The sequence below is a fragment of the Bos taurus genome, chromosome 16 (genome assembly GCF_002263795.3).
Source record: "Bos taurus isolate L1 Dominette 01449 registration number 42190680 breed Hereford chromosome 16, ARS-UCD2.0, whole genome shotgun sequence".
Classification (NCBI taxonomy): Eukaryota; Metazoa; Chordata; class Mammalia; order Artiodactyla; family Bovidae; genus Bos; species Bos taurus.
The window spans coordinates 37,573,200-37,588,919 of NC_037343.1; the positions used below are offsets into that span (position 1 = coordinate 37,573,200).

General features: G+C 32.4%; 1 protein-coding gene across 4 annotated transcripts in view; it reads right to left on the reverse strand.

Annotated features, from left to right (window-relative positions):
• The window catches only part of KIFAP3 (kinesin associated protein 3), a 153,474-nt gene that overhangs the window by 21,072 nt on the left and 116,682 nt on the right, over positions 1-15,720 (reverse strand). For all 4 annotated transcript variants that reach the window (NM_001035329.2, XM_059875386.1, XM_010813216.3 and 1 more), the window contains 2 exon segments: positions 7,680-7,779; positions 14,571-14,760. In NM_001035329.2, coding sequence (NP_001030406.1) covers positions 7,680-7,779; positions 14,571-14,760 — 290 coding nt within the window.

Here is a 15,720-nt window from a genome sequence, read left to right on the forward strand (position 1 = left end):
AGGATCTAGTCATATTCAGATTACTTATTAAATTTATAGACTCAATTATACTGAAATTCTTCTCCTAAATGAAAGTCCCAATAAAGAGACAGCAAATTTGGTTTTCTTTGGGAGGATCTTTGGACTTTACACACAGCTAACATGCCTGCCTCCAAAACCCAAGCTCAGATCACCAGACTGAAAATTAACAAGAATTTGATGAGAGCAGTTCTGCAGCCAACTTCTCTTGCTTCTAAATTTCCAAAGGAAAGCAAATCACTTAAAATATTTTTTTCAAGTCAGTATAAATTTTCTAGGATAAAATATCTTCCCAGGTTTCCAGTATTTTAAGTCTTGATTTTTGGCTTGAATTTCTATATTTCAGTAAAGTTTACAATTTGCTAATGCTGATGTGTGATAATCTAATAAAATCTGGCCTTAAAAGTTATAGGCCCAATTTACTAATAAAACGTAATTCAATTTTCCTTGGGAAATGCAAATCATTAGTATCCAAGCAGTAGAACTGAATTGAATTCCTTTGCCTTTTTTAAGGTTAAAAAGTTTTCTCTATTAAAAAGGCTTAACAAAGAAGTCAACTAAGACTAATATATAAGGATTTACTTATAGGCATAATACAATAGCATCATGTATATAAACATTTACATTGGTTAATTAGCTAAATAAAAGATTTGCTGGAGACATTAATCCTTGTAGACTGAGATTATCCCACTCATTTCATCCTCATTTTTTGTTCAACTGGATTAATCTGTAGAGAACTTAATGAACTACTTAACACAGTTTAATGGTAGTGAACTAGTTACTTGATGTGTTAATAAATTTTAGCAATTTGTCTCCAAGAAATCTAAACACCAATTTTCAGTAAACCATATACAGTGTATTAATTCAAAATAAGTAAACAATATACTGTATTGTACAACAAAATCTACATATCTTACTCTGAATTTTAATAACATTTACTCTAAACTTTCTAAAGCATAGTTCACTGTTAGACTAACATATCTGCTTGCCATTTGGAGGCAGTAATGGTGTAATACTAAGAATCTCTGAGCCTTAATTTCTACATTTGTTAAAACAGGGTCAATACTACTTTGCCCTATATACCTTACACACTGTTGATGATCAAATGAGACACATGATGAAATACATGTTAGCTTTTTTGTTGTTGTTTAGTTTAGTTGCTAAGTCGTATCCAACTCTTTTTGCAACCTCATGGACCGTAGCCCACCAGGCTTCTCTGTCCATGGGATTTCTTAGACAAGAATACTGGAGTTGCCATTTCTGTCTCCAGGGGAGCCTCCTGACCCAGGGATTGAGGTGGATTCCTACCACTGAGCCTCCAGGGAAGCCCAAATGTTAGCTACATGCAAGTTATTAGTATTTGTATAATAAGATTTAGACAAAAAAAGTGCGTTAAATTTTATTCTTTGAAACTCTTAGAAGGCTCCTAAGACATTCCATCTTCTGAGATTAAAAAAAATAAATAACTGGCATAATTGTTGAGAGTATTTAGAGAGAAAAAAATGTAATGCGATTTAATGTAAGGACTGTGTTAGAGCAAGAGTCTCATGCTTAAGAAAACATTTGTTTGCACTGGTTTGCTTCTCTCATCAGAACTGTCACATAGCTATTGCCACTCTTGGTCTCCTGTTTTCACTATCCACTAATTAAACCATTTCATTACCTTAGATGGAATTTTACTTATCACAGAGTATTATTTCCTATAAATAGTTTTATTCACTTCAAGAAATTTTACCATGCATTTCTGATTGGTTAATAAAGATGGGAAGAACTTAAAATTATTTCTACTGGTTATACTTAGCTATAGCAATTATTACTGAGCCTGAAATAACATGTTTATATATGCTAAAATAATGTCATTTGGACAACTGAATATAATTATAATAAAAATTTGCACAAGTTTGGATATGTTTAGATCAAATCATACACCCTGAAAAGGAGTAACTTTTAAAAGTAAACAGGATATTGTCTTATTACCCAAGACCATGGTTTAGATTCTGTTGTATATGTTTTAATCATGATTTAACAAAATTCCGTTTAAGCTGAAAAGCAATTCTTGCAAATATCCCAACTTCAATACAGCTAAGATCAAGTATTAGAAAACTTCACAATAATAACATTTATTCCACAATTAGGTAAGTGGATCTCACTACACTCAATGAATCTATTTTCTTTGACACACAATTATTTACTCAGTCTTTATCTCTGATTATTTCCTGAGGATAAATTCTTAGAAAAGAAATTACAGAGTTAGGGAATTTTAGGCTTCTGTTTTCTGTTACCAAATACAGTTCACTGAGGTTTTGTCCATTTAAATGCCCACAAGAGGTGTATCACAGAACCTCTTTGCTCCCATGTGTGGATATTAGCATTAAAAATTATTTTGCAACTGATAGGTGAAAATGGAAACTGGCTGCTTTATTTGTATTCACCATGACTGGAAAAATTACTAAAGTTAGAAGTTTTTTTAAAGACTTCATGAAGCATGTTCTCCTCTGAGAAACAGTTATAGGGAAAGAAATTAGGAACAAAAAAGTTACATACTTAATAAAGCAGTGATTTTAATGATTATCTTTAAAAGTTCTAATAAGTATTTCATAATAATTTATTTAGTTCTTAAAATGCTGCGGAGCAAATGGTTGGTCTCAATATCTATCAAAGAAAATATTTCCATGAGGTTCTTTTCATTTCTTTTGATCCTTCAATATAATTTCTATACTACTGCCACAGTAATGAAGGTCACTAAAACTTATACTAGGAGAACAAATGGAAGAGTTTGGTTTATCAATTAAAACTTTGTAGAGGACTTATCAAATAAGGGATTTTATCAGCATATTTAATTTTATCTCAATATATGATAATTTCTCAATTGCCAAATTAAGGGCTGTAATATAGATAATAATTTGATTTATCTTTTGTATAACTGCTTTAACATAATATCCTATTATGTAATTCAAGGAATAATACAAAGGGCTGCTGCTGCTAAGTCGCTTCAGTCGTGTCCGACTTTGTGCGACCCTATAGACGGCAGCCCACCAGGCTCCCCTGTCCCTGGGATTCTCCAGGCAAGAACACTGGAGTGGGTTGCCATTTCCTTCTCCAATGCATGAAAGTGAAAAGTGAAAGTGAAGTCGCTCAGTCATGTCTGACTCTTCACAACCCCATGGACTGCAGCCTACCCGGCTCCTCCGTCCATGGGATTTTCCAGGCAAGAGTACTGGAGTGGGGTACCATCACCTTCTCCGAATACAAAGGGCAGTAAATATTAATACTACACAATGCCTTTTAGACAGGGAATACTGAATTTTAAGGTTGCTTTTCTCAAGTGAAATAACTGAGTGAAATAGTTGAGTATAATGAAGGTGACCTTATAGCTAAAGAATAAGTCAAAATTTTACATAGAGTTTCATAGGAAGGAAAAATTATACATTTACAAATTTTGATAAAAGATTACTACTTACATAGAAAGAAAATAATGTGTTAGTCCTATTTAGTACTTTTAAAAAATTGTACATTTAAAATTGTGCAAATGACTAACATTTCCAACAATGATTTAATGTTTTAAAGAAAATAAATAAGAAAACAGAATAAAATATATATATGTGAAACATATAATGAACAGAAAAGTTAATGGCCAAGTATTTTAAGAAAGAGGAAAAAAGAAGCAGGCACACACAGAGAAAATGAAAGTGTGAGAATCAGATGGCTCAGATAATTCACACATCTAGTTCATCTCTGACTTTAGTGAAACCATCAGTTAAGTGACATCATTGTGCCAACCACAAAGAAGAACTCCAGGCCCTCTGAAAAATATTTTTCAAAGCCCCAAGGAAATCCAAGCAGTCCCTGAAATTTTTTTCCAGTTTATGAAAATTGGATTCCTATAAAAGAAAAATGGACCATTTTTACTGCAACAAAAACTGATTTGTAAAAGCTGGAAACAGTTTAAAAATTCTCAACATGAGGTTCTTGTTAGTCTTGAAAAGTAAGAGTTATAATAAAAAAAAAAGGTTCAAAAATATGGTACAGATACATTGTATATAAGGGGGGAAAAAAGCCAGTCTTACTCCTATTATTTTTAATTAGCTTCAATAGCAAGTTCCAATTTACTTTCTAATACCAGTTCAGGTTTTGGGAGCACAAGATTTACATCTGACCTTCTGAGAATGGCAACCCAATAGCTAATGCCTTGGAGCCCTAATATATTTTGCATTACCCCCTAAATGTTGGGAAATTCTGGTGGCAAGAGGTTCAAACTGATAGTGACACATGTCTAAAACTCGGGATTCGCTAACTGCCAGTATGTATTTTATCAAACACCACGTCCCTCTTGTAGAATAGGATGGATGAGCTTAACAATTTTCACTGGTTTCCAATTAAACTGCCTTGCTATATTACACAAATGTAGACATTCATATTAAGAAGGGCACCCTGACTTGGATTTTAAGAAACATACAATTTGAACTGTTTAAATCAGTCTCTAAATTTGACTCAGTTTCCCCATTTTAACAGATTTATCACATTATGAAATGTGGTCATTTTAGAAAGAAATAATTTTTTTCTGAACAATTAAAAAAAAAAACTCTTATACAAATTAGAAATTTATTCTTTACCTTGCAGAAATTTGGGATCATATACTTCACCCGAACCCACTAAAACTGACATGTTAAAACCCCACAAAGACTGAAAAGTCACAAGTACTGGCTGAACAGCATGCCACTTGGCACTGTCATACTCTTTCATGTTCTCAAATCATTAAAAACATTTGTAATTATAAACATTCACATTTTATATATTATTTTAAAAATTATTACTATTCCAATTAACTTGACATTGCTTGTTAATCAAAGACATATGATGAACAGGGAATGAATTTTTAAGTCATGTGGACAATTTTCCTCATTTAAAGGAAAAAGAACCTCTCAAAATAGATAACATCTCCTGTTCTTAAAATCAGCTTTTTCAGTACTTAAAATTTAATCAAGATATTTTTCTTTCATAATTAACCCAAATTCTTCATGTTGTTCATTAAGTCTGTTTATTCTCTTTTTAACAGTAGAGATGAAGAATAAGAGTTCAACATCTGTTTACATTTTTTTTTAAATCCCACTTTGCTTAAAATCAATTAAAATGAAACATTTCAAAAATATTATTTTAAGTCAATCATACTTGATCTAATAGGTTTTATATTTACCTATTAGATCTCAGAAACCTAAAGGTAGCCATTAGTTTAAAATTTCACATCTGGGACATTATGCATCTAAATTATCATGCCAAAATATGTGAATAATTGTGGAGCAATTTAAAATAAAATATTTGTAGAATTAAAAAACTAAGTCAGACTGAATCCATAGTTACTACAAAGAACAACATAGGAATTCCATTAGAAGACAATCCTAACCAACCAAAAATAATTGCATAACACAGTAAATGAGTCTACAGAAGATCAATAAAACAATGTAGCAAAGAATAACTATGAGTTTTTGGCTATATTATAAGCTTTCTTTGTATCTCTGTTGATAAAATTTAGAGTCTCCTTTTATTTGATCTGTTACCTACAAAAAAACTAAGGAAATTCACTGTAAATTATTTCTTCTGGAAATTCAAAGAGAAAATGATATAGTTACTATATTTATGGCCTGAAAAATTAAAAAAGACAAGAGATGAAAGACTTAACTTTCTCAGGGGAAGTTCTTTTTAAAGGGAAATCTCAATTGGAAATGATTAAAATAAATAAGTATACCATTTTTTTTTAATTTGAAAAAATATATAGTCTACATGAAGTTTTATTAACTAATCCTTTAAGCCAATGTTACTGTCATGTGTCTTTTATGATGTGAAAGAAGCTACTTATGTTTTTTTAATGTTGAAAAAGAACTAAAGGTGCAAAAGTAAGAGAATTTTCCCGAAGTCTTTTTATAAAAAGAAACTTGTTAACAGAACTGAGGAATGAAATTCTGAAATCTTTGGACACAGTACAAAACTTAGTCAGTGAGTATAGCCATCTCTCAAAACATACAATCAGGTTCTTAAAAATCACATAACTATACAAAACATTAGGTCTTTCTCAAATAAGTAATGCATGGTTAGTTTGCTTTTTTTAAGCTGGAACTATATGCAGGAGACACAAAAGCAATGTTTTGTCCATAGTGAAACATAAATGGCAGAAAAATTAATCTTAAATGCTATCAGCAAAAATCTTCAATATAAACACTGAGATTATATAGCAAAATAATTTCTTCCTTTTTGAATTATGTTTCAGAAAACATTTGTACAGTGAACTGTCACAAAATGGAACATACTAGTTATAATAATTAAATAGAATCTCTAATTATAACTAATACAGAGACATCAGAAGTAGTCAAAAGCCATATGCTTTCTGGTATTTAATCATGTTTAATTTTTTTTCCCTAAGGCAAGTAGTTTCTTACCATGACAATCCAGTGCACCGATGAAACAATTTCTAAAGTACTATTATTTACTTAAAGTTCACTAATGGCTACTGAACTACCCATAAGGATACTGCATTTCATAAAATACTCCTGTATTTTCCACTATGCTTTTAAATTTTGTCATGACCATCAGTGAATTGTGAAACCAATACAGTGGGTCGCAATCTGCATTTCAAAAATAGAATAGACTAAAACAGAACATATCATTGTGAATTACATGCAGTAAGAGTAACTGCTATTTTAAGAATTTTACTACTGAATTAAAATGGTTAATATAAAGTGATGATTCAAGAGTTATAACACACTGGTCATAACTGTATTTAAAAGAATTATTTTTAATTTAATTTTTTAACTTTTTTTTAACACCAAAAACATTTTGCATTGCGGTATAGCCAATTAACAATGTTGTGATAGTTTCAGGTGAACATGCAACTGTATTCTTAAACACACACTGTATTCTTATTCTCCAAACAGAAATATTTATGTTAATAAAATATGTAATTTTAGAAGAGAAAATTAAATCAATAATTTAAAGAAAAAATAGTCTTAAGGGTAAAAAGACTACACCTATTCTTTGGACCATTTTAATGTGAAATTGCAATAATCATCCTAAGTTAAAGTATTATACCTTAGTAATGATATGAAGGGAAAACTATTATTTACAGTTTCTGGCAAGATTTTAAAAATCTATGAGACCAGTAATGAAGCAGAATATCTGTTGGGGGAAACTTTATTATAATTGTACAACAGAGCTGGCATGCCAGGTTTTTTCCTTAAATATTTTATTTGAATGCCATGCAAGGAGGAAAAGTCCTTAATTTAATCAGAGCATCAACTTTTTAAAAACAATGGTGTCTGAATAATTGTTAAAATACATGTATTGTGTTCTTATTTTATAGGATTTGGAAAACATGAAATAACCTGCATCATTAATTTGTCAGAAGCACTGCCTATTTCAACAGACAGCCTATATTTTCCAAACTGAGGAAATATATATTTTTTTCTTAGAACTGTGATATCTTCATTTTTTACATGGAAAAATGTGACTTTGTAAGTTAATTTAAAATCAAACAAGCATGTTCTTGAAAATATTCAGGATTTGTTTTACTCTTTAATGGAAAAAGAAAAACGGGAAGTGATGAGAGAATTTTAGCTTTTTAAAATCAAGGGAAACACCATATACTAGATTTTTCTTGGAAGTCTATTTACCTGCCAGCAAATGAATGCTGCCCAACTACATCTCCGTTTTGAAGGTGATAATCATTGAAGAAATCTGGACTCATGGCTCCTTCAGAGGCAACTAATCCATCTAGAAAGAAAATAGTAACTAATGAAACATCTTTGTAGGGAATAAAAAGGAAACTATTCTATTAAGTAACACAATAGAAAATAACCTGTATATTTAATCCAGAAGAAAAATGTTAGCATGATGTTCCATTCTCTCTGAGAGTGTGAATGAATAGCATACATACTTAAGTGTTCTGCACATTTATTAAGCATCTACTGTGTTGCAGTGGCTTCCCTGGTGGCTCAGTCAGTGAAGAGTCTGCCTGCAATGCAGGACATCAGGTTCAATCTTGGATAGGGAAGATCCCCTGGAGAAAGAAATGGCAATCCACCCCAGTATTCTTGCCTAGAAATTCCATGGACAGAGGAGCGTGGCAAGCCACAGTCCATGGGGTTGCAAAGAGTCAGACACGATTGAGCGACTAAACCTACTAAACCTACCTATGTTGCAGTACTATTTTATTACACAGATGAATAAGACACGATCTCTACCTTCAAGGAGCTTATAGTTTTGTGGAAAGACAACAAAAGATAGGGAGTGAGAAAGGATAGAGAGGAACAATAAGCCTTTCAGGCTAAGAAAGAGAATGAGTAAGGAAATAGAACAGACAGTAAATAGTATGGTTTTGGTAAAGAGCAACCCTCTAATATATTCCACATTTTATATGCGGGCAGCTTCATTTGTGTAGCATGAGTAGGGAATTATATATTTCAAATAAGTTAATTTTTATATAAGCAATGCTTCACACAGACACACACACTTTGGTGTGTGTGTAATATAATTTTGTAATGTAAATACATTTTACATTTACTGTGTTTTTACAAAGTATACTGAATATAATTTAAAAACTTCTTGGATAACTCAATCTTCATTATAAACATCAACCATAATATAGTAATGCCCTAGGTTATGAGATATATTGGACTATCTATACTAAATGGTTACACTACCATGCTTTTTAGTACTTATTTCTTTGCTTATAAAGTGCTCCTTTTCCTAAACCTAAGAATTTATTATTACTTCTTGCTGATTTTAGATACTGCTTTCCCATTTGCTCCAATCTAAGAATTCAGATAACCTATTTTTGATAGAATTATGTATAAGTTAAGAATAAGAAGAATCTGAGGAAAAAGGATCTCAGTAATGGCTTCAGGGCTGTCCTATATGGCTCTTGTAATTACTACTTGAAAAGCTCCGAGACTTTCTAAAGTTTAAAGTATTCCGAGTTGGCAAGTGACCTCTAGGTAAATGTTGGCTAGGTTGTATCCACAACATTGTTTATAAATTTGGCACACAGTAAGCAAGCTATTTAGTAATGAGATGATCATTTTACACTTAGCACATGCAATAATACTTTGCTAGGTCCTGTGGAAAAAATTAAAATACACAATTTCTGTTTTCAGGAGTTTTATGTTAAGTGAAATATAAAACAGACACTTACAATGCAATCAAATAATATATTTTATTAATAAATGATTATATAACAGGAAGGAATTTATGTGTCAAATGAGTGCTGGAGGTGAAAAAGCTATAGATGGATTACTGTGTTCTGCAGAGGTTAGAAGGTCCCAGTTGGGAAGGGAGGGAGGAAGAGGTGTAACTGATTTGAGTATCAATAGACAGTTTGGAATTAATGATAAAATCTGTTTAAGAGTAAGGGTGTTAAAAATCAAGTATATGGTAAAATTAATAGAGCTTGCAAATGAATAAGTAAAAATAATTTGTATTTCCATAACACTATCCATTTGCTATATGGATATATAGGCTTCCCTTGGGGCTGAGCTGATAAACAATCCACCTGCAATGTGGGAGACCTGGGTTCGATCCCTGGGTTGAGAGATCCCCTGGAGAAGGGAAAGGCTACCCACTCCAGTATTCTGGCCTGGAGAATTCCATGGACTGTATAGTCCATGGGGTCACAAAGAGTCAGACATGACTGAGTGACTTTCACTATTTGCTGTATACCATATATTAAAGACTTGTATTGGTATTTAGTTGTTGAATTGTTAATCATACCTTTGGTATTTACCTTATTACTTTAGGAAATTTAAAATACTTAAGAGGAAGCTTAAAAGTGTGTAATATTTGGTCTAGTTTCTGTGCCCTCTAAAAGCTGAAAATTCTATAAACCAAAAGACCAGCTAAACACAAAAAAGTTACAAAAACAAAATTATGGGAATGCCAAGACACCACAGACTGAAAGTTAAGCAGCTAAAAAAATTATTTTCTATCCATCTAAGACTCTGTTAAGGTCTGGCTAAAATTAACAAGGTTAACACTGCAAAAATCAACAGGTTTCTCTGTTAAATTAAAACCAAATAATTACAGATCAGGTTTTATGAAATCTGCCAATTTTAGAGGAACAAAGCAAAGTAAAATGTCAAAATAAAATGTATACCACACGTTGAAAATGAATACAAAGATATTCAGCATGCCAGAGAATAAAAGATTCTAACACTCAGAAATATAACACTCAGATAAAAATACAACCAAATAAAAATACCTGAATTATACTTTACAAGTTTATATTACATGAAACATGATCTAGTGAGGTGAACCAGATGAGGAAGAAATTAAATGAAAAACTACTGTTAAATTCTCAACATCTTCATTTTGATTCAAAGTTCTCATTGTCGTCAAAGGGAAAAATGAGTAAAAAGGATAAATGGAATACAGGAAGCTACAAACAGGGATTTTATCAAACAGAGATGATACTAAAAAAAACCAAAAAACTTGAGTTTAAAGATTCAGCCAGAAATTTTTAAACCCAGAATATACCTAGTTTAATAAATTTTATAGGCCTAGAATACAGTTTAGTAATAAAATAAGCCTGATACTATGTGAATAAAAAAGGGTAAATTTATACTTCTGAACTTAATTTCTAATAATTTTAAGACACTGCAATTCATTCAATAAACTACACCTTGTACACTGTCCTTTAATGACTTGACAAAATTTAGGTAACTCTCATGTCTCATTGGAAAAGACTCTGATGCTGGGAGGGATTGGGGGCAGGAGGAAAAGGATATGACAGAGGATGAGATGGCTGGATGGCATCATCAACTCAATGGACATGAGTTTTGAGTGAACTCCGGGAGTTGGTGATGGACAGGGAAGCCTGGCGTGCTGCAATTCATGGGGTCGCAAAGAGTCGGACACGACTGAGCAATTGAACTGAACTGAACTGAATGTATGAGTAATCATTCTTCATTAGAATGAAGTATAGAAGTTAAATTATATCTTAAATCTTCAATACAAGCAGTTTAACTTCTTTGGAACTATCTGTTTCTCAGTATTCTGTATCCGAAATTAATAATTCTTTTATAGAAATACTGGAAAAGAATTATGCATTGTTGACTGAAATCATGTATTCAAATAAATTCAGGAGTATCCTTCTCAGGCTTCTACTTTACCTCACTGGTTCAAAGATAGCAACAAGGAATCAAAGTCCATAGTCCATGGAGTCGCTAAGAGTTGAACATGACTTAGTGACTGAACAACAATGAGAATAGCAATACAGGTTTACAGATTATACTTCCTCTGTGGGTAAAAGTATTAAAGCAAACAGCAGCAATTTCATAATAGAAGGGAATTAGTAACTACAACCACAATTAATTTAGACTAAAAAAAAATAATGTAATTATAAAGATGTTAAATATATTCCTATTTCCTATAACAAAACAAAGATTCATTTTTAAAAAAATGGCAAGAAAGAAACATACGTTTTGACATATTTAACTGTTGGAAAATACAGAAGGCAATACTAATGACCAGGAAATTGTTGTTCAGTTGCTCAGTCATGTCTGACTTTTTGCGACCCCATTGACTGCAGCACGCCAGGCTTCCCTGTCCTTCACCATCTCCCAGAGCTTGCTCAAACTCATGTCCATTGAGTTGGTGATACCATCTAATCATCTCATCCTCTGTCATCCCCGTCTCCTCCTGCCTTTAATCTTTCCCAGCATCAGGGTGTTCTTTAATGAGTTAGCTCTTCGCATCAGTATTGGAGCTTCAGCTTCAGCATCAGTCCTTCTAATGAATATTCGGGATTGATTTCCTTTAGGATTGACTGGTTGGATCTCCATACAGTCCAAGCGACTCTCAAGAGTCTTCTCCAACGCCACAGTTCAAAAGCATCAATTCTTCAGTGCTCAGCCTTCTTTATGGTCCAACTCTCACATCCATACATGACTACTGGGAAAACCATAGCTTTGACTAGATGGACCTTTTTCACAAAGTAATATCTCTGCTTTTTAATATGCTGTCTAGGTTTGTCATAGCTTTTTTTCCCCAAGGAGCAAGAGTCTTAATTTCATGGCTTGTAGTCACCATCTGCAGTGATTTTGGAGCCCAGGAAAATAAAGTCTGTCACTGTTTCCATTGTTTCCCCTTCTATTTGCCATGAAGTGATGGGACCAGATGCCATGATCTTTGTTTTCTGAATGTTGAGTATTAAGCCAGCTTTTTCACTCTGCTCTTTCACCTTCATCAAGAGGCTCTTTAGTTCCTCTTCACTTTCTGTCATAAGGGTGGTGTCATCTGCATCTGAGGTTATTGACTAGGAAGTAGCAAATACTATTTCATTTTTTAATAAAAGATAAGCCCAGGGTATTACTGGCCATTTAGCTTAACTTCTGTGGTTGAAAAACTACTAAAGTTGCCTTTATCAGAAGCAGCCCTAAGTTTCACGGAAACTCAGAGACAAATAAGATGGCTCAAGCATCTAAATAAATCTTTAGTATTACAAATTTCTGATGTTTCTGAAGATACAATTGTACATAATAAAAGACAAGAAACTACCACTATCTGGGTTTCCATGACACATATCAAGAATACCACAGAGATTCTTTTAGTTGATGAACTATTTATGAAAAATAAAGTAGATAAAGAGTACAGATGCCTTGATATGAGAACTATATCAATGTAATCCTTGCTGTCAAGTGTCTACCATATTCAGGCTACAGGTGTAAAAAAACAACCACCACGAGGTTATCCAATGATAACATTTCACTCCTCAAATGCTTCAATTTATTTTTCCATTAGCTGTGGCTGTTTCTAAATTTAGATATATAAAAAGATGTACAATTTAGATTTCTCACAAAGCTTAAACTGTAGATTTCAATTGTATCTCACAGAAAAATGTTATGATTTTCATTTTAAGAGGTTAATTTAAATGAATTGATTTTGGAAAAAAGGAATAATTTTTTAGAAATCTGTTCAGAAGCTAATGTATTGAAACAACAAAGTTAAATACTGAGGTGGTTAAAAGCTTTATTCGTTTTTGGAAACTGCTCATTGATTCACACTGAAAAGTAGCTATCAATTTTCAAAGCAAGAAACATGATTCTAAGAAATTCTGATTTCTATTATCAAAAAATTCATATCACATATATTTTACATTATTTTACTTCATGACGATCTCACTAGGTAAGGAACAGCTGCTTGCCATTACTGAACTAAGAAATTCTGGTTAGTTGAAATTAATGATCTACTCCATCTGGGCTGAAACACAAAGCAGATTTCATAACTACTGTTAAGTTCAGTTAGGAAGAAATCTATTTAATTTTGAAAGTAAAGTACCAACTTTCCAGGACTGAAGTACCTTAAATCAAATATAAAAATAATTCAGCCTTATGGGCAATATGCAGAGCATACAATTATGAAAACATATGAATGACTACATAGTAGGAAAAAAAAGTGAGCCATTTATTCAGATACAATTACTTTCAATGCCTTTTATTTCCAACCTACTACAGATCTTAGAAATCCTTTCCTTCATCTCTTCAACTAAATGAGTTCAATAAAGTAATTAATATTGGCAATAGTACAACACATTAGAAGGCAGAATATGCAACAACTTAGGCTCTAAGTACAGAATCCCTGGACAAAGGAAGGATGGCACAATCAACAGGGGTATAATAAATGTAAGATTCATGTAAAAATTAAATTTTACCTTGAAAATACTAGCACAGTGTAGAATGAAAAAAACTATTGTTATAAACTGTCTACATCTTCCCAATCAGAGAATCAAATAAGGGTTACTATTTCAAAACTAAAGCAAGTGAAAGTCACTCAGTCATATCTGACTCTTTGTGGCCTCATGGACTATACAGTCCATGAAATTTTCTAGGCCAGAATACTGGAGTGGGTAGCCTTTCTGTTCTTTAGGGGATCTTCCCAACCCAGGGATCAAACCCAGGTCTCCTGCATTGCAGACAGATTCTTTACCAGCTGAGCCACAAGGGAAGTCCAAGAACACTGGAGTGGGTAGCCTAACCTTTCTCCAGTGGATCTTCTTGACCCAGGAATTGGACCGGGGTCTCCTGCATTGCAGGCAGATTCTTTACCAACTGAGCTATGAGGGAAGCCCCAACTAAACCAAAACCATGGCAAAATGAGACTGTTAAAATTAAATACACTGGAAAATAAAACATAAATTAGTAAACTATATATTTAAATAAATACAGAATAGAGAAAAATACCACATTTTCAAACAGTAGTAAATCTTAAAGATGTCATTTTAAGTTATACATTCTAGAAAGTAATAAATTAAGAGCAATTTTCCTTGTTTTAATTTTCCTTGTTACAGCCTTTTTAATGGAGATCACATCAAAGACTATCTTGGAAAAAAATAATGATGAGTTAATAGGTTTGCTTGGTGTGTACTGATATTATGTCTAAAATCATTAGCAGAAGACCATTTACATACTAAAAGAAGTGCTTATAAAGCTTGGGAATGAGCAAGGTGGCAGACAAAAAACACCTATAGCATACATTAAAAGTATTTATTTTTGTCTTGGTTATCATCTTACCTGAGCTGTAGAAAAGGTCAGGTCTCTCGAGAATATCTCCTTCATGGATGTATGGCTCAATTCGATCATCACCATACAAGTACTGCTCACTCTCATCCATCTGACGACTTTCTACCATCTCCAGCCACTGAGAGTTATGCCAGCGAAACTTCTCACTCTGAATTTTCTTGGCCCATTCTTCATCATATTCCTATTGTAAACAAATAGTCAATCATTTTTTATAAGTTTATGAAGGAATTTCTTTGATACTCAGATAGCAGTAATTTTATCTTACAAGAAGAGAATTTGAGGGGGCTTTTGTTTCAGTTAGAAGAAACATTAAAATTACCTTTTTGGAATAATGTATACAATAATCAATAGAAATCAATTTATTACATATATTAAAGACATCTCTGTTTGGATTACCAATTGCTACTGCTGATGGCAAAAACTAGAAAAGTTCAAATTTCACAAATTCTTTATCTAAGTATCACTAGAATTTACGTAAGCAGCCTGACTTAAACTTCCAAATAGTTTTGTGACTATAATTATGTGGCACTAATGACAGGTGGTTAAGCATTAAAATTATATCTTTTGCTATATCTTTTTGTTTAGATAACATTTTCACTAGCCAAAAAAAAAAAAAAAGCAACATTAAAGTATTTCTCCTAAAAACTGAAATGGTTTACTACAAAAAAACAAATAGAATTTAATTCAATTCTGTTTCAACAACAGAATAATAATGTCTTATTTGGTCATAATTATTTCTTTAAATATCTCCTGTTTGGCAATGAACTCTTGAGGAGCAAAACAGTGGCTTATTCACTGTATCTGTAACATCTGTTCACAGAGAAGTTCATTGGTGGGTGTTTCTGAAGGACAAGTAGACAAGTTATAAATATTAGAAAAGCTACAGCTGAACCTATCTAGCTTCACCGGCTATGGCTACTTCTGACAAGTATATTCACTTAAAAATCACTGGACAGTACCATGGATTACTTGGAAAAAAGACTTCTGGTATTTCTTGTCATTCTAATCACAGGTTCCTTAGTATTAAATTCCTCTGTCATATCTTTAACACTTTTGTTTATACTTTTTTTTAAGTTGGAAAGGTTCCAGGCAATACTATTGTCCTCCAGTAGTTGAAATGATTACAATAACTTTAAATGCT